Here is a 22,060-nt window from a genome sequence, read left to right on the forward strand (position 1 = left end):
AGCCACGTTGCTGAGAAGATGAGTCATTGGAAGTACAGGCAGGGCTGCCCAAGCCACAGCTGGACTGGCTGTGGCCAGGCTAGACTGGGCTATAATATGACTTCATTGTCAGTGGGGAATCATGAGGATCGTTCCAGAAGCCTTTTTGTCCTCCTCTTCCTCCCAGAAGGAATCCATTACTTCTTCTTCTTTTATAGGACTTTCCATACCTTGTCTTACTTTCTGGAAGCAGCAGGAAACAGTAGAAAGGGACAAAAAGCAAGAATCTGAATCCTGTCTAGTTTGGTCACTGATTTGCTGAGTGACCTGGTGTATGTCACTTCACCTCGTCCTTATTTGTAACACGAGAATGAGCAAACCTGCATCCAAAGCGCCAAGTGAAGACAGTTGGTGGGTGGTCAATAAAAAGGCATACGTTAGTATTCTATTAATTAATTGCATATTTTGTCTCCTTGTTCCTGTTCCCCCTCCCCCTAGATCCTTGAAGACACTAATCGGTTCTAACTCACTTTCAGATCCCTAGCACTTAGCTTGGCCGGGCACACAATTTCATGAATGGATGAATGAAAAGATCAATGAGCGTCCCCAGCCGCAGCTGACGCGCCAAGGGCCCGCCCCCTTCCGCTTTACCCACCAAGCAGGGAGGCCACGGGCGCGTCTCTCGCGACCGTTCGCTGGCGCGTGCGCCGGAGGCCGCGCGCGGCCGGAGGTGGCGGGCGGGTTCCCCGTGCGCGCGCGCGCGAGGTGGGGAGGACAGGGGCGGGGCCGGGCCAGAGGCGGGCGCGCCGGCTGGCTGCTGGCTGGGGAGCCGGCGGCGGTGGTGGCGGCGGCTGCGGCGGCGGGTGGCCGGCCAAGCGTGTGCCGGGTGGGAGAAGACGGGCGGCGGCGATGCTGCCGCCTCCCTAAGGAGCCCCGAGGAGGTTGCTGCGCTTGAAGCCCCAGAAAGCGCGGAAGAGCTGCGAGCTGGGTCGGTGGCTTCGGGCGCCTGCCCGGCCATGGTGGCCGCGGGCGGTGGTTGGCGCGGCACCGCTGCGGCCCGGGGCCGTTCGGGGCCGGGACAGTCGTGGCGCTGACGCCCGAGGGGCCCAGCCACAGATATGAAGCGGAGCCGCTGCCGCGACCGACCGCAGCCGCCACCACCGGCCGCCTGCAGGGAGGATGGGGCTCAGCGGGCGGCGGAGCTGCCCCAACCCCAGCCCTTGCCGTCGCGCCGGCGAGCGCCTCCTGGGAGGCAGCTACTGGAGGAGCGGACCGGGCCCTCGGGCCCCGAGGTGAAGGAGCAGGTAAGGCGGGCCGGCGTCCGGGAGGGAAAGGATGGGGAGCGGGAGCCTGAATGGGAGCGGTGGGGGAGGGGGATCTCAGGCGGGAAGACTTGGGCTAGGGCATTTGAGGGGTGGGGACTGTGTAGTTCTGCCGGATTAAAGGAAGGTCTGGAGCGGCAGAAAACTGGGGAGTGGAAAAATGGAAGTCATGGCCTGGGGTTGAATGGGAGGGAAATGGGGGAACAGGGGTTTGGAAAAATGGTCCTATGAGCGTTTGTAGTCCGGGATTCTGGATGCGAAGAAGGGACGCTGGAATGTGGCCTGGGAGTAAATGAACTGCAAAGAATAGGCTTACTAAAGGATACTGAGGAGTTAGCCGGAAGGGTAAATAGTGCAAAGTAGGGAAAATCAGTATGATAGAGTAAATGTTATCCTATTTCCTAGAGGTTGTCCTGACAGTTATAAAAACAGATGCCATTCCTAAGCATTCTTTTATTTGGCCATCATTATATAGTGTTGTGGAGTGTGTTCAAATATTCAAGATTCCCTTCGGCAACGATCTATTTCACAAGAAAGCACTTTTTAAAACACCTGCATATGTGCAATTCCAAACCCAGCGCCGTGAACAGAATTTATAGAGAGATAGGCTCTGCCTTCTAGGAGTTTACCACTGAAAACACCTTAATGGGAAAACAGAAAGCAGTGTAAAACTATTCATGGAGTTTCTGAATGGATAGGATGTGTTTGTATAATTTATTAATCAAGCATAGAAATAGGGGATAAAGGTCAGTTTTATGAGGCAGGAGAAGTTGCCACTAGTAGCTGTAGGAGGTGCAGTGAAAGGAGAATATGTGGTCCTTGACCTTGTGCGACTTGCAGAAAAATATTCTGTAGTAGTGAACTCTAGTGACAGCTTTCTCTTTGCACAGCTCTACTTGAGACCCTAGTAAATTCATCCTTGACTCATTCAAGACTTTTATTAGAGGTCTCCTGCCTCTTTTCCATCAGTTCAATAAATATTTTACTTAGATATCATTCTTCATTACATAGTTTCATTGATGCACACGCTAGCACTTGGATTTTTTTCTACGTTTTGTTCGTCTTTTATTCTGCACCCAGCTTTGAGTAGACTGCACCATCCGCTATCTCTGCCATTGCTTTCAGGCCACTGAACATTGTCCCTGGATGTAATTTCCCCAGTTTTTTATATTGTTTTTTATATTCTCTCCAGTACCTGCTTGAAACTTTTAAAATATACTTAAAGCTCTGATCCTTTCCTGATTCAGTTTACTCGGTTCAATTGGCCTTATTGCATGGTTCACAAAAGAGTTCAGGGTTATTTGATTTTCCCTTCTTCTCTATCTCACAATTTTATTTGTTTGTTTGTTTATTTATCTATTTAGTAAGTAAGAAAGCAAGCTCTCTGCCCAACGTTGGACTTTAACTCATGACCCCAAGATTGGGAGTCACATACTCTACCAGCTGAGCAAGCCAGGTGCCCCTCTAGCTCACAATTTCTGTGTTCACTCATCTTTTGCTTCAATTCTAGAGAAAGAAGTATTCATCCTCCTCTTCAAGGCTTATCCCTGTACTTCTGTCCTTGATTTTATCCTCTCTCATTCAGTGGAGGCCTTTGTTATGTATATTATTTTCTCTTTGTCTTATACCTCAACTAAAAAATGAAACAACAGTTTCCCTGAATTGTGTAACCCACCTAAGCTAATTTGTTTTCTTTGCTTTGCTTTACCAGCAACCCTCTTGGGAAATGAGTTTGTATTCACTGTCTTAGCTTCCTCACCTGTACACATTCCTCATATTACAGTTTGGTGCTTTTTTTAAAAGTTTGTTTATATAAGTAATCTTTACACCCAACATGAGACTCAGCCCAGGACCATGAGGTCAAGAGTTACATGCTCTTCCGATTGAGCCAGCCAGATACCCCTTATAGTTTGGCTTCTACACTTATACTGTTCCAAAACTGATGTCTTCATGGTCACTAATAACTTTATATGTTTTTTGCTTTGTATGATATTTACTTTTTTATTGAATGTGACTTAAATATAGTGCATAAATTGAAGGTTCATTCAGCCCATGAATTTTTACAGATTGAATACATCCATGTAACCACTGTTCAAATCAAGATGTAGAACATGTCCAATACCCTAGTATGCCCCTTGGTGTTTTCTCCCAGTTATTATGCTTCCCCAAAGGTAACTGCTTTCCCAACCTTCATCGCCATGGATTAGTTTTGCCCCTTCTTGAGCTTCGTATACATGGAATCTCCTGGTTTGTACTCTTCTGACTAGATTTCTTTCATTAAATCATGGCTGTGAGATTCATTTATGTTGTTCCTTGTAGAAATGGTTCTTTTTCATTGCTGTGTAGTTTTCCATTGTGCGAATGCGCACAATGATACTAAAACTTCTTTTTCAAATAACAAAATAATGCATGGCACTTGTGTAAAGTTTTCATTGTGAAAGAATTATGCAGAGAGATATGTAGCAGTCCCAGGGAACTTTAAATGACTAAATTTGATAGTCTTCAGCCCAGTCTTCATTCTCTCTGACTTCTGTGAACTATTTATCACTGTTGCTCAGGTGTTCCTTCTTGATACTTTCATCTCTTGTCGTAACGACCACTGCACTCCTTTTTCTCTGACTGCTTCCTGTGTGTCTTTTTTTGTTTTCTTTTCTCATAAATGTTTCTTGAGGATATGTCCTCTGTTCTTAGCTCTCTCCTTTATTGTACTCTTGTGTTTTTGCAGGCCTACCCTATTCATGGCAAGTATTTAGGATGTGAAACAAGGGTCTCTGATCTTCTTTTATTCATGGCCTTGTGTCACAGAACCTCCTTGTAGAGTGATCTGAGTTCCCAAGCTTGACCTTTTCCCTTAGCTCTACATTTCCATTTCTTTCTCTGATGTTTCCACTATAGTATACTCAGCATTTGTGATCTTAACATTGTAATTTTTATAATTTGATAGTGTCCTTGAAAGTCCATAACTTGTAATAATTTGATTTTGAAAAGATAAAAATTTCAGTTGTGTGCATTATGAGGCTGAATGGATTATGTCCATTCAGGGAGTAAGCTTAGCTGATCAACAAGCATTGACTCTCACAGGTGACTTTGTTCTCCTTTCCTCATGACGTGGAGCAATGCTTGTTATACTACATACTAGCTGGTGTTTTGGAGTAAGTTCTGAAGAGGATGCATGACTTGGATCTCTAGAAGATCAGTGGCTTGCTATATCCTTAAAATAGAATTCATTATTTCTCCTTTGAAATGTGCTTTTCCCTGTCATTCCTTTTCCTTGTCATCCAGCTTGAAGTTGTATCCTTGGTGTTTGACTTCCCCTCTCCCTTGACCCCCTAACCCAGATTTTGCTGATTCTGCCTTCATGATGCCTTTCAAATCTTTATTCTCACTGTCATCACCTGAATTAAGCATTTATAAACTTCTGTCTTGGTTGTTGTAATACCTTAAGTGCATTTACTCTGCTTTTAGTCTTTTAACCTCTAATTTATAATGCATTCTGGTAAAAAAAAAACCCAAAAGATTATAACTCATTGCTTACCTGAGTTCCGGTAGTAGATAAATATTTGTTAAATGATCATTCCATTTCTGTATCTTCGGAAACCTTCATTAGCTTATTATCCATAGAATAAAGTCTGGAGATCTTGGCATTCAAGGTCTACTTGATACCACTTTTTATTCGAAGAATTGGAGTTAGGTGCCGCTTCTCTGGTTTCCCCAAGACTTTGCTTTATAAATTCTTTGAGGCCCACATTGTTTCATTTACTGTTGTGCACCTAAGGCCTACTGTGGTATTTGAAACATAGTTATTTGTCTGAATATTTATTAGAAACATAGATATGTGGCAGTGTCTGGCTGGCTGGCTCAGTGGGTGGAGTATGTGACTCTTGATTTAGGGGTTGTTTGAGCCCCACATTGGGTGTAGAGATTACTTAAAAACAATAAATCTTAAAAAAAAAAAAAAGAAACGTGGTGGTGCTTGAAACAGATATTTGCTCAATGAGCATGCTAATTGGTTGTCTCTCATCAGAGAAAATACTCCTCAGAGACTGTCTTATTCATTGTATCACCTTAGTGTTTTAACTGGTTGTAGTAGTTGGTGGTCAGTAAATATTTGTTTACTGTTGGGCACTTTCGTATACTTATTTTAATTAATCATCCATCTGAAAAACTCTTCTCTGCCTCTGCCCATTGAAATTCTACTCAAGGTTCCAGGCCTAGCTCAAATGCTACAGAAACTGTTCTTTGAAGTTATTTTTCTATGTGAGATCCTCCTAAGAGGATCCTTGATTAGGCTTAATAAATCTTTAAATCTCCTGAAATTTTAGTTCTCAAAAATCTGTGATCCAGAAAGTGAAAGCTTTGGTTCTATGATATTAAATGAAAATGAAAAAATGATTAGAAAGCACATTAGATAGGGACTTAATAAATGCTAATTCTTAAAAAAATTATTTTTAATGTTTATTTTTGAGAGAGAAAGAGAGAGAGCGAGCACAAGCTGGGGAGGGGCAGAGAGAGAGAGAGAGAGAGAGAGAGAGAATCCCAAGCAGGCTTTGCGCTGTCAGCAGAGAGCCTGACACAGGACTCGAACCCATGAACCATGAGATCATGACCTGAGTCGAAGTCGAAGGTCTAACTGATAGAGCCACCCAGGCGCCCCAATAAATACTAATTCTTATCTCATTTTGTTTCTATAACATTGTTTTGTCCACTACATGGTATATGGTAGGTTCTGAATAAAGATTTGCTGAATGAGTGGGTGAATGAATTAGTGTTTTAGCACTTTTATCCTTCTGTATTCATTTTGTATTATTTCATTTCTGCTTTTAAATTGTAAATGGTTAAATGTAAGAACGATATAATTTTTCTATTATAATGCATAGACAGGGCTTTGCTCACATTAGTTGGCAAGTATTTATTGATGAATAGAAAATTCTTCAAATATTTTGAATTTGGGGGGATTCGAATAATAATAGCATGATAGAAATAGCCAATTAAAGGAAATGAGACATTTTTGAGGATGGAGGAAGATATTCCCTCAGCACCATTGAAAAATTTGGAAAATTATTTTCATGGAAATCAGCAACATCTCTTTCCTCTGCAGTGTAATGTTAGTACATTGGCAAAAGCATAGGAAAGAAAGAGGGGAAGCTGCATATTGTATGTAGGGAACTAAAATCAACTTGGTATTGCTGGAGCATAAAGTTAAAGGCATAGATGGTTAGTTAAGAGACTGAAGGAGCCTGGGTTATAGAAGCTCTTTAGTACTATGTAAACGTGTAATAAATAGGGAAGCAAGATGGTCTTACTTGTGTTTTAGCTGGATTACTTTGGCAACGGTGTGGGGGATAGAATGTTGGACATGGTGATTGAGACATAGACATTTGAGAATTCTTTTGAGTTTTCAGTATAGAAAGTTTTTAGCCTTCCCTTGCCTCTTATCCACAAGTATAATGGGTAAAGGCCAGCTCCTGAAAACGTGGTGGCTTTGGAAGATTTGATTTCGTCAAAGGTAGTGGTAGTAGAGAGCCTGGGATGTTGAAGTGGGTTGGACAATGTTCCTGATTTTTCTGTCTCTGTTCTACTGGATGCCTCTTAGCCTAACGATCAGCCTAAGGGCTTTACCACCCCAGTTACTGATGGTGACCTGTAGTCATGAGAATCAAAGGCAGCTGAATCTTGCAATGATTGTTACCTTCTTCATTGCTGGTCTTAGCTGCTGTGTGATTCTCTGCTAAATTTGTTACCTAGCTTTGTATTTTCTTGATTAAATCCCTATGGTACCTTGGTAATTATTACTTTTCATTAGCAGGTGATGATTGTTTTTCATCATTAATATACCTACTTGAGGTTCCAAATAAGTTGAAAACTGGGGTTGTTGGATCAAGGCCTAGCCCTGGGTGAAGAAGAAAAAGCCCTCAAGGGAGAGTAGAGGCTAGATGTTATTAGGAGTAAGGACTTCCACAAAATGCAGTTAGTGAGACATAGTTGGCAACCTTTTGTTTTAGCTTTTAGCCTCATTATTAACTCCCAAAGATTCTTTCCTCTTCCCTTTACCACAGCCATGAACACAATGGATATATAGTAAATGATTGCGGGGAGAAATTGACATCAACCTGAACCTTCTACTTCCATTTTCATTAGGTATATTTCATCCTTACCAATAATTGTTCCACCTCTAAAATCTTTGTTTTTTTTAAATGTAAGATTAAAAAAATATTTATTTTGAGAGAGAGTGAGCAAGCAAATCAGTGGGGGAGGTACAGAGGGAGAGAGAATCCTAAGCAGGCTCTGCGCTGTCAGCACACAACCTGATGTGGGGCTTGAACTCATGAACTGTGAGATCATGACCTGAGCCGAAACTAAGAGATGGACGCTTAACTGACTGAGCCACCCAGGTGCCCCTAAAATGTTAGTTTTGAGCTTACCACACTCTGACCTTCACATCATCCTCCATTTTTCTATTTCACACTTCTTTTAGAATGTCCTGTTCAAAAATGGTTCAAGGTCTTTGGAACCTCTAGTTGATGTTTTTTTTTTTTAAACCATCTTTTCATTGTCAGTCACCTCATGCTTCGACTTCCCTCCTATTCAACTTAACATTTCATGGGCTATCATAATCATTCCTGTGCATGTACCTCCAGTTTCTTTGCCATTTCCCCTTTCTGGCATATGTGCTTGACTAAATTCCAACCATCATTACACCAACTCTGGCTATTCTGCACCTGTGTCTAAGCAGCTGAATGTGGCTGGAGAAAAACATGACCATGGTGACATCCCAGTTTGTGATCAGGAACCTCAAAGAGTCTGTCAGCACTGCCACTCAGTCCTATGACATTTCCCTAGTCCATTCACTCTTAAATGATAGTTTAATTTTTCTCCTCAAATCTCCAAAACTCTCTTTGTCCTCTTTACTCTTAGTTGATATCCTTGTTTCCTGTTTAACTGAAGGGAAAAAAAATCCGAAGAGAACTTCCACAAGCTCCCATTATAAATTACCCAACCTACCTGTATCTGTACCCATATTCCATGCCCTCTCTCCTATTGCTATGGATAATCTCTTCCTACTCTTACCAAGGACAACCCCTACATCAATTAAGAGTTTTCTTCTTGAAATAATTCCTTCATACTCCTGAATCATTAGTTTTTCTTTTCTGTTGTATGCTCTGTATGTTTTGTTCTCATCAGTATGGCTATAATATTTATATTATTTTCCATCTTAAAAAAACTTTATTAATCCTACACTGCTCCTTTTTTCATTTATTCTTTGATTCAACAGTTTTTTGTTTGTTTTCAGTACTCTTGGGATTACAGCAGTGGAAAAGGCAGGCCACAAACCCTGCTTTTATGAAGTGTCTATTCTAGTAGAGGGAATGTCATGTTTGATCTTAGCCAAAAGGCCAAGAAATTATAGTAGAGGGAACATCAGGTAATAAAATAAAATATGTACTATGTTATATGGTGATAAGTACTATGAAAAAATAAAGCAAGGAAGGGGGATAAAGAATGAAGGGGAGAGGGGCAGCTGGGTGGCTCAGTTGGTTAAGTGTCTGACTCTTGATTTTGGCTCAGGTCATGATCTCACAGTTCATGGGATCAAGCTGTGTGTTGGGTTCTATGTTGGCAGCATGGAGCCTACTTGGGATTCTCTCTCTCTGCCCTTTTCCCTCATTTTCTCTCTCAAAATAAATATTAAAAAAAAAAAAGTTGGGCACCTGGGTGGCTTAGTTGGTTAAGCATCCGACTCTTGATTTCAGCTCAGGTCATGATCTCTGTTTGTGAGATTGAGCCCCACCTTGGGCTCTGTGCTGACATTGCAAAGCCTGCTTGAGATTTTCTCTTTCCCTTTCTCTCTGCCCCTCCTTCCCTCTCTCTCTTTCTTTCAAAATAAATAAACATTTAAAAAAAATTTTAAAAATAAAAATAAAGTGGGGCGCCTGGGTGGCGCAGTCGGTTAAGCGTCCGACTTCAGCCAGGTCACGATCTCGCGGTCCGTGAGTTCAAGCCCCGCGTCAGGCTCTGGGCTGATGGCTCGGAGCCTGGAGCCTGTTTCCGATTCTGTGTCTCCCTCTCTCTCTGCCCCTCCCCCGTTCATGCTCTGTCTCTCTCTGTCCCAAAAATAAATAAACATTGAAAAAAAAATTAAAAAAAAAAATAAAAATAAAGTAACACGTAGTCATTCCCTTTCCTTCTTTTTATGCATATCTTCTTTTTTTTCCACCTGGTACTGTTAACGTGTTTGATGTTTATTGTCATCCTTCCACATTAGAATATATGGTTCATGAGGGCAGGAATTTGGGTCTGTTTTTCTCACTGCTATATTTCCAGCTTCTAAAATTGTGTATAGAACACTAATAATGAAGCAACAGAAAGACAAATAAAGAAACTGATCCCATTCACAATTTCACCAAGAAGCATAAAATACCTAGGAATAAATCTAGCCAAAGATGTACAAGATCTGTATGAAGGCTTATGAAGGAAATTGAAGAAGATATAAAGAAATGGAAAAACATGCCATGCTCATGGGTTGGAAGAATAAATGTTGTTAAAATGTCAATACTCCCCAAAGCTATCTACACATTCAATGCAATCCCAATCAAAATTGCACCAGCCTTCTTCTCGAAGCTAGAACAAGCAATCCTAAAATTCATATGGAACCACAAAAGGCCCCGAATAGCCAAAGTAATTTTGAAGAAGACCAAAGCAGGAGGCATCACAATCCCAGACTTTAGCCTCTACTACAAAGCTGTACTCATCAAGACAGCATGGTATTGGCACAAACACAGACACATAGACCAATGGAATAGAATAGAAACCCCAGAACTAGACCCACAAACGTATGGCCAACTCATCTTTGACAAAGCAGGAAAGAATATCCAATGGAAAAAAGACAGTCTCTTTAACAAATGGTGCTGGGAGAACTGGGCAGCAACATGCAGAAGATTGAAACTAGACCACTTTCTTACACCATTCACAAAAATGAACTCAAAATGGATAAAGGACCTGAATGTGAGACAGGAAACCATCAAAACCCTAGAGGAGAAAGCAGGAAAAGACCTCTCTGACCTCAGCCGCAGCAATTTCTTACTTGACACATCCCCAAAGGCAAGGGAATTAAAAGCAAAAATGAACTGTTGGGACCTCATGAAGATAAAAAGCTTCTGCACAGAAAAGGAAACAACCAACAAAACTAAAAGGCAACCAACGGAATGGGAAAAGATATTTGCAAATGACATATCGGACAAAGGGCTAGTATCCAAAATCTATAAAGAGCTCACCAAACTCCACACCCAAAAAACAAATAACCCAGTGAAGAAATGGGCAGAAAACATGAATAGACACTTCTCTAAAGAAGACATCCAGATGGCCAACAGGCACATGAACAGATGCTCAACATCGCTCCTCATCAGGGAAATACAAATCAAAACCACACTCACATATCACCTCACGCCAGTCAGAGTGGCCAAAATGAACAAATCAGGAGACTATAGATGCTGGCGAGGATGTGGAGAAACGGGAACCCTCTTGCACTCTTGGTGGGAATGCAAACTGGTACAGCCGCTCTGGAAAACAGTGTGGAGGTTCCTCAAAAAATTAAAAATAGACCTACCCTATGACCCAGCAGCAGCACTGCTAGGAATTTACCCAAGGGATACAGGAGTATTGATGCATAGGGGCACTTGTACCCCAATGTTTATAGCAGCAGCTATTGTTATAGCCAAATTGTGGAAAAAGCCTAAATGTCCAACAACTGATGAATGGATAAAGAAATTGTGGTTTATATACACAAAGGAGTACTACGTGGCAATGAGAAAGAATGAAATATGGCCCTTTGTAGCAACGTGGATGGAACTGGAGAGTGTGATGCTAAGTGAAATAAGCCATACAGAGAAAGACAGATACCATGTGTGTTCACTCTTATGTGGATCCTGAGAAACTTAACAGAAACCCATGGGGGAGGGGAAGGGAAAAAAAAGAAAAAAAAAGAGGTTGGAGTGGGAGAGACAGCCAAAGCATAAGAGACTCTTAAAAACTGAGGACAAACTGAGGGTTGATGGGGGGTGGAAGGGAGGGGAGGGTAGGTGATGGGCATTGAAAAGGGCATCTTTTGGGATGAGCACTGGGTGTTGTATGGAAACCAATTTGACAATAAATGTCATATATTAAAAAAAAATAAAATAAAACTTAAATAAGTTTAAAACAAATACATAAAAATAAAAATAAAATGGTACAGCCACTGTGAACAGTTTGTCAGTTCCTCTTAAACTTAAACATAAAACTGCCATATGATCCAGCAATTCCACTCCTATCCATACAACAAAAAACTAGAAAAAACAGGTATTCAAACAAAAACTTATACATGAATGTTCATAGTAGTTTCATAGCAGTCATCTCTATCATCAAAAGGTAGAAACAACCCATCAACTGATGACAAACAAAATCCATATAATCCATATAATGAAATATTACGTAGTCATAAAAAAATAAGGTACTGATAATGCTACTATATGGATAAATCTCAAAAATATGCTAAGTGAAAGAAGGCAGACATAAAAAGCCATATATTGTATGAATCCATTTATATGAAGTGTCCAGAGTCCACAGCAACAGAAAACAGATTAGTGGTCCCAAAGACAGGAGGAAGGAAGAAATGGAGACTAACTCAATAGGTAGTTTTCCTTCTGGGGTGATGAAAATGTTCTGGAACTAGTGGTAATGGTTACAAAGCATTTGAATGTACTAAATGTCAGTGATTTTATGTTAAGTGTATGTTACTGTAATTTAAGAAGCCAAAGTACATGTGGAGATGGACTGTCTAGGGCCATGTTTTCTTCCTACTGAAGAAACCTACTGAAATGAGAGCTGAGACCCAGTCACCTTTCTCTCTGGCATACCTTTGCCTTCCTTCTTGGTTTTTTCCTCTTCCACATGGCTGGGGTGACAAAGTGAGAAAAGCCTGAGCACAGCTTTCACTAGCCACCAAGAGTGAAGGAGTATGAGGGTTGCCAGTGACTAGTTCTGCCAGAGGCAGAAGAAAACAAGCTTTTCCAGATCTCCTAGATGTTCCTGAAAAAAGGCCTTTACTTGCATTCAAAATGGTTATTACCCAAAACTCTGTGGGCCTATAAGAAATGAAAGGAGACTACACTGCTAGGCTGTCTATACCCAAAATAAGAGGATTTCTACATAGTTCTCGTTGAGGAATTATTGAGGTTTGAAGCCTGGAGCAGGGAGTAACTAGATGTTGACTAAACATGATTCACCTTCCTCCTGGGCACAACTAGATTTTTCCCAGCCCTCTAGCAGTTAGGCATGGCCCTGTGATTGAATTCCCGCAATGGAATATGGGTGGAAGTAATTAAGCCATTTCCAGACCAGGCCCATCAAAACCTCCCACAAGATTCCCCTACCTGCTCCAGGTGACCTTGGAAGCCATGTGCATAAAATGGTAGAGCCTCCATTAGTCTGGATTCTTTTGAATGTATCTGTTACAGTAACTAATACTCCTTAATATAAAAGACTACTAGCATAAGAGCTACTAGTAGCTCTCACTGGTCAAAGGCAGGACTCAGATGTTCCTGGGTCACTTGAGCAAAACCATCACACCTTTGAAATAGCTTAAGTGGGGTGCCTTGGTAGCTCAGTCAGTTGAATGTCCGACTCCTGATTTCAGCTCAGGTCCTAATATCCCAGTTCATGAGTCTGAGCCCCACATCAACTCTGCGCTGACAACACAGAGCCTCCTTAGATTTCTCTCTATCCTCCTCTCTGTCCCTCCCCTGCTTGCTGTCTCTCAAAATAAATAAACTTTACAAAAAAAAAAAAAAAGTGATGAAATAGCTTAAAGACTTTTTAAAAATTAATACCAACTATTTCTACTCTCGGCTTTTTAAATTTTTTTTTTTCAACGTTTATTTATTTTTGGGACAGAGAGAGACAGAGCATGAATGGGGGAGGGGCAGAGAGAGAGGGAGACACAGAATCGGAAACAGGCTCCAGGCTCTGAGCCATCAGCCCAGAGCCTGACGCGGGGCTCGAACTCACGCACCGCGAGATCGTGACCTGGCTGAAGTCGGACGCTTAACCGACTGCGCCACCCAGGCGCCCCATACTCTCAGCTTTTTAAAACATTCCTGAAAGCCTCACATGGTTGTGCAAATTAGAAGGTCTGACAATACTATATTACCTCTGTTTTACTAAAATATAGGCAGAGAAACTATGTGGCTTGTTAATCTCCCACATATTAAGGGTTAAAGAATTTGTGCATCTGCTACTCAGGTTCACCCTTGGGAAATATTGTTACATTAGAGTTGGCACAACTAAAATGGTATCACAGAATTTTTAAATGTGGTTTCCTTGGCCTGAATTTGTCCTTAATTACATTCTAAAACCTAGGGAGACTACACTATCTCCTAAGCTAGTTACTTAAAGAAATTCATAAAAGGTTCCCTAAAAGCAAAAATGCACAAATTAAAGCCTCCTTTTCAAGTTGAACAAAGTAAAAGAACAGTTCAATAATACCAACAAATCACAGGTCAAGATACATCTTTTTCTATTATATTTCTTACTCAAGCCAGACAAGAACACTGAAAAATATGAATTCTATATTCACACATTCTGTGCATGTACCTTAAAAATATAATGATAGCTTTTTGGTATCATGCTTTTAGTAACTGTTTTACGTGGATTAATTTATTAAATCCTCGGGGTGCCTGGGTGTCCCAGTTGGTCAAGCGTTGAATCTTGATTTTGGCTGAGGTCATGATATCATGGGTCAGGAGATGGAGCCTGTAGCAGGCTCTGCACTGACAGCACAGAGCCTGCTTGGGATTTTCTCTCTCTCTCTGCCAACCCCCCCCAAAAAAATAAATAGGTAAACTTTCAAAAAGGGGAGGGGCCCCTGGGTGGCTCAGTCGGTTGAGCATCTGACTCTGGCTCAGGTAGTGATCTCCCAGCTCATGAGTTGGATTCCCACATCGGGATCTATGCTGACAGATCAGAGCCTGGAGCCTGCTTCAGGTTCTGTGTCTCCATCTCTCTCTGCCCCTCCCCTGCTCATGCTCACTCGCGCTCTCTCTCTCTCAAAAGTAAATAAACATTAAAAAAAAAAAAAGCTTTCCCTCTAAAAACAAATTTTTTTAAGCCTCACAATAACCCTATGAAATAGGTAATGATATCATCTCTGTTACATATATGGGATAATTAAAGCTTAGAGAACTTAAGTAACTTGCCTCAGGTCACAAAGTTGGAATTTGAAGTCAGAAAATGACTCAATCTTAATCATTACAAAATCACCTAGAAGTATTTATTGAGTACCTTCTATACACAATTTTATTTCATTTTATTTTATTATATGAAATTTATTGTCAAATTAGTTTCCTTACAACACCCAGTGCTCATCCCAAAAGATGCCCTTTTCAATGCCCATCACCTACCCTCCCCTCCCTTCCACCCCCCATCAACCCTCAGTTTGTCCTCAGTTTTTAAGAGTCTCTTATGCTTTGGCTGTCTCTCCCACTCCAACCTCTTTTTTTTTCTTTTTTTTCCCTTCCCCTCCCCCATGGGTTTCTGTTAAGTTTCTCAGGATCCACATAAGAGTGAACACACATGGTATCTGTCTTTCTCTGTATGGCTTATTTCACTTAGCATCACACTCTCCAGTTCCATCCACGTTGCTACAAAGGGCCATATTTCATTCTTTCTCATTGCCACGTAGTACTCCTTTGTGTATATAAACCACAATTTCTTTATCCATTCATCAGTTGTTGGACATTTAGGCTTTTTCCACAATTTGGCTATAACAATAGCTGCTGCTATAAACATTGGGGTACAAGTGCCCCTATGCATCAATACTCCTGTATCCCTTGGGTAAATTCCTAGCAGTGCTGCTGCTGGGTCATAGGGTAGGTCTATTTTTAATTTTTTGAGGAACCTCCACACTGTTTTCCAGAGCGGCTGTACCAGTTTGCATTCCCACCAAGAGTGCAAGAGGGTTCCCGTTTCTCCACATCCTCGCCAGCATCTATAGTCTCCTGATTTGTTCATTTTGGCCACTCTGACTGGCGTGAGGTGATATGTGAGTGTGGTTTTGATTTGTATTTCCCTGATGAGGAGCGATGTTGAGCATCTGTTCATGTGCCTGTTGGCCATCTGGATGTCTTCTTTAGAGAAGTGTCTATTCATGTTTTCTGCCCATTTCTTCACTGGGTTATTTGTTTTTTGGGTGTGGAGTTTGGTGAGCTCTTTATAGATTTTGGATACTAGCCCTTTGTCCGATATGTCATTTGCAAATATCTTTTCCCATTCCGTTGGTTGCCTTTTAGTTTTGTTGGTTGTTTCCTTTTCTGTGCAGAAGCTTTTTATCTTCATGAGGTCCCAACAGTTCATTTTTGCTTTTAATTCCCTTGCCTTTGGGGATGTGTCAAGTAAGAAATTGCTGCGGCTGAGGTCAGAGAGGTCTTTTCCTGCTTTCTCCTCTAGGGTTTTGATGGTTTCCTGTCTCACATTCAGGTCCTTTATCCATTTTGAGTTCATTTTTGTGAATGGTGTAAGAAAGTGGTCTAGTTTCAATCTTCTGCATGTTGCTGCCCAGTTCTCCCAGCACCATTTGTTAAAGAGACTGTCTTTTTTCCATTGGATATTCTTTCCTGCTTTGTCAAAGATGAGTTGGCCATACGTTTGTGGGTCTAGTTCTGGGGTTTCTATTCTATTCCATTGGTCTATGTGTCTGTGTTTGTGCCAATACCATGCTGTCTTGATGAGTACAGCTTTGTAGTAGAGGCTAAAGTCTGGGATTGTGATGCCTCCTGCTTTGGTCTTCTTCAAAATTACTTTGGCTATTCGGGGCCTTTTGTGGTTCCATATGAATTTTAGGATTGCTTGTTCTAGCTTCGAGAAGAAGGCTGGTGCAATTTTGATTGGGATTGCATTGAATGTGTAGATAGCTTTGGGGAGTATTGACATTTTAACAACATTTATTCTTCCAACCCATGAGCATGGCATGTTTTTCCATTTCTTTATATCTTCTTCAATTTCCTTCATAAGCCTTCATACAGATCTTGTACATCTTTGGCTAGATTTATTCCTAGGTATTTTATGCTTCTTGGTGAAATTGTGAATGGGATCAGTTTCTTTATTTGTCTTTCTGTTGCTTCATTATTAGTGTATAAGAATGCAACTGATTTCTGTACATTGATTTTGTATCCTGCAACTTTGCTAAATTCATGTATCAGTTCTAGCCGACTTCTGGTGGAGTCTATTGGATTTTCCATGTATAATATCATGTCATCTGCAAAAAGTGAAAGCTTGACTTCATCTTTGCCAATTTTGATGCCTTTGATTTCCTTTTGTTGTCTGATTGCTGATGCTAGAACTTCCAACACTATGTGAAACAACAGCGGTGAGAGTGGACACCCCTGTCATGTTCCTGATCTCAGGGGGAAAGCTCTCAGTTTTTCCCCATTGAGGATGATATGACCTGTGGGCTTTTCATAAATGGCTTTTATGATCTTTAAGTATGTTCCTTCTATCCCGACTTTCTTGAGGGTTTTTATTAAGAAAGGTTGCTGAATTTTGTCAAATGCTTTTTCTGCTTTGATTGACAGGATCATATGGTTCTTATCTTTTCTTTTATTAATGTGATGTATCACATTGATTGATTTGCGAATGTTGAACCAGCCCTGCATCCCAGGAATGAATCCCACCTGATCATGGTGAATAATTCTTTTTATAAGCTGTTGAATTCGATTTGCTAGTATCTTATTGAGAGTTTTTGCATCCATATTCATCAGGGATATTGGCCTGTAGTTCTCTTTTTTTACTGGGTCTCTGTCTGGTTTAGGAATCAAAGTAATACTGGCTTCATAGAATGAGTCTGGAAGTTTTCCTTCCCTTTCTATTTTTTGGAATAGCTTGAGAAGGATAGGTATTATCTCTGCTTTAAATGTCTGGTAGAACTCCCCTGAGAAGCCATCTGGTCCTGGACTCTTATTTGTTGGGAGATTTTTGATGACGGATTCAATTTCTTTGCTGGTTATGGGTCTGTTCAAGCTTTCTATTTCCTCCTGATTGAGTTTTGGAAGTGTGTGGGTGTTTAGGAATTTGTCCATTTCTTCCAGGTTGTCCAGTTTGTTGGCATATGAATTTCATAGTATTCCCTGATAATTGCTTGTATCTCTGAAGGATTGGTTATAATAATTCCATTTTCATTCATGATTTTATCTATTTGGGTCATCTCCCTTTTCTTTTTGAGAAGCATGGCTAGAGGTTTATCAATTTTGTTTATTTTTTCAAAAAACCAACTCTTGGTTTCATTGATCTGCTCTACAGTTTTTTTAGATTCTATATTGTTTATTTCTGCTCTGATCTTTATTTTTCTCTTCTTCTGCTGGGTTTGGGGTGTCTTTGCTGCTCTGCTTCTATTTTCTTTAGGTGTGCTGTTAGATTTTGTATTTGGGATTTTTCTTGTTTCTTGAGATAGGCCTGGATTGCAATGTATTTTCCTCTCAGGACTGCCTTCGCTGCATCCCAAAGCGTTTGGATTGTTGTATTTTCATTTTCGTTTGTTTCCATATGTTTTTTAATTTCTTCTCTAATTGCCTGGTTGACCCATTCATTCTTTAGTAGGGTGTTCTTTAACCTCCATGCTTTTGGAGGTTTTCCAGACTTTTCCCTGTGGTTGATTTCAAGCTTCATAGCATTGTGGTCTGAAAGTATGCATGGTATGATCTCAATTCTTGTATACTTATGAAGGGCTGTTTTGTGACCCAGTATGTGATCTATCTTGGAGAATGTTCCATGTGCACTCAAGAAGAAAGTATATTCTGTTGCTTTGGGATGCAGAGTTCTAAATATATCTGTCAAGTCCATCTGATCCAATGTATCATTCAAAGCCCTTGTTTCTTTATTGACCGTGTGTCTAGATGATCTATCCATTGTTGTAAGTGGGGTATTAAAGTCCCCTACAATTACCACATCCTTATCAATAAGGTTGCTTATGTTTGTCAGTAATTGTTTTATATATTTGGGGGCTCCCGTATTCGGCGCATAGACATTTATAATTGTTAGTTCTTCTGGATGGATAGACCCTGTAATTATTATATAATGCCCTTCTTCATCTCTTGTTACAGCCTTTAATTTAAAGTCTAGTTTGTCTGATATAAGTATGGCTACTCCAGCTTTCTTTTGACTTCCAGTAGCATGATAGGTAGTTCTCCATCCCCTCACTTTCAATCTGAAAGTGTCCTCAGGTCTAAAATGAGTCTCTTGTAGACAGCAAATAGATGGGTCTTGTTTTTTTATCCATTCTGATACCCTATGTCTTTTGGTTGGTGCATTTAGTCCATTTACATTCAGTGTTATTATAGAAAGATACGGGTTTAGAGTCATTGTGATGTCTGTATGTTTTATGCTTGTAGTGATGTCTCTGGTACTTTGTCTCACAGGGTCCCCCTTAGGATCTCTTGTAGGGCTGGTTTAGTGGTGATGAATTCCTTCAGGTTTTGTTTGTTTGGGAAGACCTTTATCTCTCCTTCTATTCTACATGACAGGTTTGCTGGATAGAGGATTCTCAGCTGCGTATTTTTTCTGTTCATCACAGTGAAGATTTCCTGCCATTCCTTTCTGGCCTGCCAACTTTCAGTAGAGAGATCTGTCACGAGTCTTATCGGTCTCCCTTTATAAGTTAGAGCACGTTTATCCGTAGCTGCTTTCAGAATTTTCTCTTTATCCCTGTGTTTTGCCAGTTTCACTATGATATGTCGTGCAGAAGATCAATTCAAGTTATGTCTGAAGGGAGTTCTCTGTGCCTCTTGGATTTCAATGCCTTTTTCCTTCCCCAGATCAGGGAAGTTCTCAGCTATTATTTCTTCAAGTACACCTTCAGCACCTTTCCCTCTCTCTTCCTCCTCTGGAATACCAATTATGTGTAGATTATTTCTCTTTAGTGCATCACTTAGTTCTCTAATTTTCCCCTCATACTTCTGGATTTTTTTATCTCTCTTCTTCTCAGCTGCTTCTTTTTCCATAATTTTATCTTCTAGTTCCCCTATTCTCTCCTCTGCCTCTTCAATCCAAGCTGTGGTCGTCTCCATTTTATTTTGCAGCTCATTAATAGCATTTTTAGCTCCTCCTGGCTGTTCCTTAGTCCCTTGATCTCTGTAGCAATAGATTCTCTTCTGTCCTTTATACTGTTTTCAAGCCCAGCGATTAATTTTATGACTGTTATTCTAAAATCACTTTCTGTTATATTGTTTAAATCTTTTTTGATCAGTTCATTAGCTGTCGTTATTTCCTGGAGGTTTTTTTCAGGGGAATTCTTCCATTTTGTCATTTTGGATGGTCCCTGGAGTGGTGCAGAACTGCAGGGCACTTCCCCTGTGCTGTCTTGAATAACTTGCGTTGGTGGGCGGGGCCACAGTCAGACCTGATGTCTGCCCCCAGCCCACCACTGGGGCCACAGTCAGACTGGCGTGTACCTTCTCTTCCCCTCTCCTAGGGGCGGGATTCACTGTGGGGTCGTGTGGCCCGTCTGGACTACTTGCACACTGCTAGGCTTGTGGTGCTGGGGATCTGGTGTATTAGCTGGGGTGGATCGGCAAGGTGCACGGGGGCAGGAGGGGCAGGCTCAGCTCACTTTTCATTCGGTTGTCCGCTTCAGGAGGGGCCCTGCGGCACCGGGAGGCAGTCAGACCCGCCGCCCGGAGGGATGGATCCACAGAAGCACAGTGTTGGGTGTTTGTGCAGTGCAAGCAAGTTCCTGGACAGGAACTGGTTCCCTTTGGGATTTTGGCTGGGGGCTGGGCTAGGGAGATGGCGCTGGTGAGCGCCCTTGTTCCCCGCCAAGCTGAGCTCTGTGGTCCGGGGCTCAACAACTCTCCCTCCCATTGTCCTCCAGCCCTCCTGTTCTCCGAGCATATCTGTTAACTTATAACCTTCCAGATGTTAAGTCCCTCTTGCTGTCAGAACACCCTCCGTCTGGCCCCTCTGCTTTTGCAAGCCAGACTCGGGGGCTCTGCTTGGCCAGCGGGCCGCCCTTCTGCCCCGGCTCCCTCCCGCCAGTCCGTGTAGTGCGCACTGCCTCTCCGCCCTTCCTACCCTGTTCTGTGGGCCTCTTGTCTCCGCTTGGCTCTGGAGAATCTGTTCTGCTAGTCTTCTGGCGATTTTCTGGGTTATTTAGGCAGGTGTGGGTGGAATCTAATTGATTCGCAGGACGCGGTGAGCCCAGCGTCCTCCTACGCTGCCATCTTCCCAGAAGCCCTTAAGTTTTATTTTAGAGCGAGTGAGTGAGCAAGTGAGGTATATCTTTGTCATAGAAATGTTTATTCAAGTTCTTTGCCCATTTTTAAATTGGGTTGTTTGTTGTTGAGATGTAAGAGTTCTATATTTATTCTGGATACTAGGATATCTAGATATCTGATATCTGACATCTAGAATCTGATATCTTATCAGATATGATTTACAGGTATTTTCTCCCATTTGGTAGGTTGTCTTTCACTTTTTTTTTTCTTTTTTTAAGATTTTATCTTTGGGTTGCCTGGGTGACTCAGTTGGTTGGGCATCCAACTGTTGATTTTGGCTCAGGTCATGATCTCATGGTTGTGAGGGCTCTGACTGAGCCAGCCAGGTGCCCCTGTCTTTTACTTTCTTGCTGGTGACCTTTGCACAAAAGTTTAATTTTGATGGAGTATAATTTACCTTTTTTGTTGTTGTTGTTGCTTGTGATTTTGGTCACATCTGAGAAACTATTGCCATAGCCAAGATCCCCATGAAGATTTACCCCTATGTTTTCGTCTAGGAGTTTTATGGTTTTAGACCTTATGTTTAGGTTTGATCTATTTTGAGCTATTTTTTGTATATGGTGTGAGGTAAGGGTCTAACTTTATTCTTTTGCATGTGGCTATCCAGTTCTAGCTATGCTTTTTCTTAATTCCTGAGACTGATCCATTTAAGTGAGCCTAACCCATTTATTTATTTAAAAAAAATTTTTAATGTTTTATTTATTTTTTAGAGAGAGGAGAGAGAGAAAGAACAAGTGAGCAAGCAGGTGAATAAGCAGAGAGAGAGGGAGACACAGAATGCGAAGCAGGCTCCAGGCTCTGAGCTGTCAGCACAGAGCCCGACGCGGGGCTCGAACTCACAAACTGCAAGATCATGACCTGAGCAGAAGTCGGACACTTAACTGACTGAGCCATCCAGGTGCCCCAGAGCCTAACCAGAGCCTCACTCTTTTGGGGTATGGGTGTGAACTTCTTTGGGCCAGTTATTTTCAGTCTTCAGGGCTAATGGAATTACCTGGAAGGCTTGTTAAAGCAAGGATGGCTGGGCCTGACACCCAGAATTTCTGATTGAGTAGGGCCTGGAGTCTGCATTTCCAACAAGTTCCCAGGTGATGATGAAAGTGATGCTGCTGGTCTGGAGACCACACTTTGAGGATCAGAACCACTGCTTTAGGCAAAATAGAGTAAAAAAGTAATAAGTATCAGGGTTTTATTTTGCTTAGGTTTGTATTCCTAACATACTTTATGGAACATAGTAGATACTCAAATGTTGTTAATGTGTTTAATTTTGAGAGAGAAAGAGAGAGAGCAGAGTGCGTTTGCGCTGAGCAGGAGAGGGGCAGAGAGAGAGGGAGACACAGAATCCAAAGCAGGCTCCAGGCTCTGAGCTGTCAGTGTGAAGCCTGCTTGGGATTCTCTCTCTCTCTCTCTCTCTCTCTCTCTCTCTCTCTGCTTGGGATTCTCTCTCTCTCTCTCTCTCTCTGTCTG

The 22,060-nt window shown here is 41.6% G+C and overlaps 1 protein-coding gene across 6 annotated transcripts in view; it reads left to right on the top strand.

Annotated features, from left to right (window-relative positions):
• Positions 1-1,008: 1,008 nt before the first annotated feature.
• MAST2 (microtubule associated serine/threonine kinase 2) overlaps positions 1,009-22,060 on the top strand; it is a 225,052-nt gene continuing 204,000 nt past the window's right edge. For all 6 annotated transcript variants that reach the window (XM_030323924.1, XM_030323925.1, XM_030323927.1 and 3 more), the window contains exon 1: positions 1,009-1,283. In XM_030323924.1, coding sequence (XP_030179784.1) covers positions 1,098-1,283 — 186 coding nt within the window. In that variant the 5' untranslated portion in view covers positions 1,009-1,097. The remainder of the gene's footprint in view (positions 1,284-22,060) is intronic.

This window comes from Lynx canadensis, chromosome C1 (assembly GCF_007474595.2).
Source record: "Lynx canadensis isolate LIC74 chromosome C1, mLynCan4.pri.v2, whole genome shotgun sequence".
Classification (NCBI taxonomy): Eukaryota; Metazoa; Chordata; class Mammalia; order Carnivora; family Felidae; genus Lynx; species Lynx canadensis.